This window comes from Orcinus orca, chromosome 3 (genome assembly GCF_937001465.1).
Source record: "Orcinus orca chromosome 3, mOrcOrc1.1, whole genome shotgun sequence".
NCBI lineage: Eukaryota > Metazoa > Chordata > Mammalia > Artiodactyla > Delphinidae > Orcinus > Orcinus orca.
Window position 1 is genome coordinate 28571419 of NC_064561.1, and position 4118 is coordinate 28575536.

General features: G+C 52.3%; 1 protein-coding gene across 1 annotated transcript; it reads left to right on the forward strand.

The window, feature by feature from the left end:
* Positions 1 to 1340: 1340 nt before the first annotated feature.
* LOC117202213 (paraneoplastic antigen Ma1-like) lies at positions 1341 to 3911 on the forward strand. The gene has a single exon (XM_033432059.2). It carries the CDS (start codon positions 2100 to 2102, stop codon positions 3150 to 3152), a length of 1053 nt encoding a protein of 350 aa, XP_033287950.2. The 5' UTR covers positions 1341 to 2099; the 3' UTR covers positions 3153 to 3911.
* The last annotated feature ends 207 nt before the right edge of the window (positions 3912 to 4118 follow it).

The window sequence follows — 4118 nt, forward strand, 5'->3', positions numbered from 1 at the left end:
AACTGGTGAGTAGCTGAATCAATAACTCCCAGTCTAGTGCCCTTTTTATGGCCTGCCCCCAAATAATTGGGTGGTAAGTGCATGTATGGAGAGGTAAGTGTTAGTACTTTCCACTGTGTGGCCCCAATTCCCTTCTCCCTCTGTAAAGCGTGGGCTGAGAGAGTTGGAGAGGCCTTTATCTCTACTCTTGGACATTGCATCAGGAGCCGAAGTAACATAATAATGTCATTCAGAAATGGTGGAGCTCATGCCCAGGCCTGCAAATCATGTCAGGTGTATAGAACTGATGCCTAAAGGAAATCAGATGCTGAGGGGTAAGCCTTTTTTTTTTTTTTAAAGGAAAAGCAATTCTCAGGCACTAGTACTATTCTTTCAGGATTCAACAAATCATACCCCTAACTTTTGAAGGACTTGTGACGAGAATACAAATGGAGGATGTGTGGGCACAGTAACAGCCCTCCCTCCAAAGATGGCCACATCCCAATCCCTGGAACCTGACAGCGGGGTATCAGGTTGCAGATGGAATTAAGGTTGTTAATCAGCTGACTTCAAGTAGGGAGATGATACTGGATTATCTGAGTGGGGCCAAGCATCCCGAGGGGCCTTGTAAGTGGAAGACGGGGGCAGAAGAAGGAACCAGAGAGATGGCAGTGTGAGGAAGACCTGGGGAAAAGGCCACAGGCCAAGGACTGCAGGCAGCCTCTAGGAACTGGAAAAGGCAAGGAAGCAAATTCTCCCCTAGAGCTTCCAGAAAGCATGCAGCCCTGCTGAGGCCTTGATTTTCGCCCAGTGAGGCCCATTTTGGACTTCGGACCTCCAGACCTGTAAAAGAAGAAATTTGCATTGTTTTAAGCCAGGACGTTTGTGGTAATTTGTTGCACTAGCAACAAGGAAACAAGTGTAGAGGCCCACTTACCTTATGTCAAAATATTCAAAGCTATAAATCAAGTCAGTTGCTTGTGAAACAAAATATGTTCTTTCTTGCTACATTAACAGAGCTATCTTCTTAACCGCTTGGGTTTGCACATTTTGAGACTCGGTGGAATTCCTCCCTGGAACATGGCAGTGCAGGGAGTGCAGGCCCCAGGTCCCACTCCTGGCCCACGGCCTGAGCCTTTTTCTCTCCCTTCCAATTCTCACTGGTACTCAGCGCGAGCTTCGGCGCACCAGCCTGCCATCCAAGCTCATACACAGCTCCCACAAACAGCTTCTCAGAAAGGCAAACCCAGAAAGTGGGCCCCTGAGGCCCCAGAAGCAGTCTCGGGGCTATTTGGAGAGGGAATTGGGGGTCCTGGTCCCAGAGTGTGGTCCTGGTGGACAAAAATCCCATGTTCCCGGAAGTCGCGCTGCGCCATCCCGCCTCCACGTGCAGCAGCTCGGGCGCGCAGTCGCCGTGGCCTGCCTTCGTCTGCGCCGCCTCTAGCCCTGCTTCCGCATCCTACCCCCGCCTCCGCCGCGTGTGTTCTGGGTGCCCGGCTGTCCTCGCAGCCCAGACGGGCACCTGCGCCAGCGAAGGACCATCTCTTGGGCTGGCCCCGCTGCCGCCGCTGCGACCTGGGGATAGTCTCTTCCTCCGGGGGCGGCACAGTTCTCGTCTGCAGAGAAGCGGCTTCTCGCGCGCCTGAAGGCCCGGATCCGACCGCGAGAGCCCGGTTGACGCCGGAAGCAGCCGCGAGTACCTGGCGCCCGGGCTGAGAACAGAAGACCACGCCCCGCGATTACACCCCGGCGGCCTCTACAGCCCGGCGGCTCCCGCCTTCGCCGCCCGCCCTCACTCCTCGCCTCTGAGCTGCGACGCGACACCCTGCCTGCAGGTGGAGGACCCGGCCCGAAGACCCCGACCAGAGACTCAAGATGGCGGTGGCCGCGTAACTGAGCATCCCGCAGGCTTCGCTCCGAGAACGCGGAGGAGGACTGACACTGGGGGGCAGCGGAAGGACGAGAGCAGGACTCTGGTGTCGTTTGTTAATCGTGGTGGCGTGAAGCTTGACTCCTCGGGCATATTGCGGGGGAGTGTCTGCTGTTGTCCTAAGTCCTAGAGCACAGGGAACCACAGTAACCCGTATTTTGTAAAATTGGGGCCCTTGATAGTTGGCAAAATGGCGATGACACTGTTGGAAGACTGGTGTAAGGGGATGGATGTGAACTCCCAGAGAGCCCTGCTGGTCTGGGGGATCCCAGTGAACTGTGATGAGGCTGAAATCAAAGAGACCCTCCAGGCTGCAATGCCCCAGGTGCCCTATCGAGTGCTTGGGAGAATGTTCTGGAGGGAAGAGAATGCCAAAGCAGCCTTGTTAGAGCTCACTGGTGCCGTCGATTACACCGCGATCCCCAGGGAGATGCCCGGTAAAGGAGGGGTGTGGAAAGTGGTCTTTAAGCCCCCGACTTCCGATGCTGAATTTCTAGAAAGGTTGCACCTCTTCCTGGCAAGAGAGGGGTGGACCGTGCAAGATGTTGCCCGTGTCCTTGGGTTTCAGAACCCCACTCCGGCCCCAATCCCAGATATGCGAGCAGAGATGCTAAACTATATTTTGCATAATGTTATTCCGCCTCTTGTTGAGTCCATAGGGTACAGGAAGCTGACACTCTTCTCCGGGAGGGACATCCTGGGGCCTGGAGAGGAGACATTTGATCCCTGGCTGGAGCACACTAATGAGGTCATAAAGGAGTGGCAGGTGTCAGATGTGGAAAAGAGGCGGCGGTTGATGGAGAGTCTTAGAGGTCCTGCTGCTGATGTCATACGCATCTTCAAGACCAGCAACCCTGCGATTACCACCGCCAAATGCCTGAAGGCGCTTGAGCAAGCGTTTGGGAGCGTGGAGAGCTTTAGGGATGCGCAGGTCAGATTTCTGAACACTTACCAGAAGCCGGGAGAAAAGGTATCTGCTTATGTCATTCGTCTGGAGCCTCTGCTGAAGAAGGTGGTGGAGAAGGGGGCCATAGATAAAGATAACGTGAATCGAGCCCGCCTGGAGCAGGTCATTGTCGGGGCCAACCACAGCGGGGCCCTCCAGAGGCTGTGGCTGACCGCGGTTGCGGAAGGGCCAACCCCAAACCTCTTCCAGTTGCTGGTGCAGATCCGCGAGGGGGAGGCTGAGGAGGAGGAGGCGGAGGCTGTCCTCCTGCAGTTAGGCCTGAAGGGGCCCCTCTGAGTCCCCATAAAAGGGGCTTTAGTGCAGACCTAGATCACAGCTGCTTTCGTTCGTTGTCTCTGTGGGGTCTTACACGTGTGTCTCCTAGTAGTAAAGACTTAGCCATGTTTTTGGGGGGGGGAAGTCAGGCCTGCGTATTCATGTGACATTTAATAAAATCGTGCAAACAAGCACCAGAGCTGCTGCGGTACGAGTCATGCTAGCTACGATGCCAGGGAAAGGTCTGGACACGAGTGCTCAGTGCAAGCTGTCATCAGCTTGCATCATCATCAGTTGTGGAAAACGTGAACTCGTGACACTTCCCGTCGAGGTAATTAAATGTGATATTGCATGTTCAGATGTTTAGTGCAGGGCCTGGCTAACACAAGAAGTGTTCAGTAAGAATGTGAACTGTTGTTACTACTATCGTGAATAGTTTTTGTGTTTACTGTAAATTGTTCCTGATTTACATTAACGTAAAGGAATGTGAATTAGATATTCAAATTTAGAGTGCAAATTTCTTATTTTTCATCTTTAAACATCTAAATCAGTTTAACTGTAAAGTGTTCCGAGACTACAAAATGGGTTGTTAGAAAAATACTGCACTTGTAGAGCTGTGTAAATCGTTTTCACTGGACAAGATACAGATACAGATTGCAAGGGGAGGTTAATATGAACCAGTTACAGTATCTGTTCCCCCATTTCAAATCTTTGTCATTGAAGTGTAGTTTACCTTGTTCATGCTGATTCTAAGTGTTCTAAGTTCGAAGTTATCAAATACATGTATATTAATAAAAATATTGAAAAAAAATCCCATGTTCCTTTCTCTCTCCACCCTTCCTCACCCTGTGGGGTGGGGCATGGCTGGAGGGGAATCAGAGGGGGGTCCTCTAAAGCAGGGGTCCCACACCAGGTACCCCTCTTGTCCAGACCTCAAGGTGATCCTCATATCAATAAACTTTTGTAAGCCCAGGGGAAGTTGAGTGG

What these genes read in the sequence shown, in the direction of transcription:
- LOC117202213 (XM_033432059.2), top strand. Translation starts at nt 2,100, where the DNA reads ATGGCGATGACACTGTTGGAAGACTGGTGTAAGGGGATGGATGTGAAC.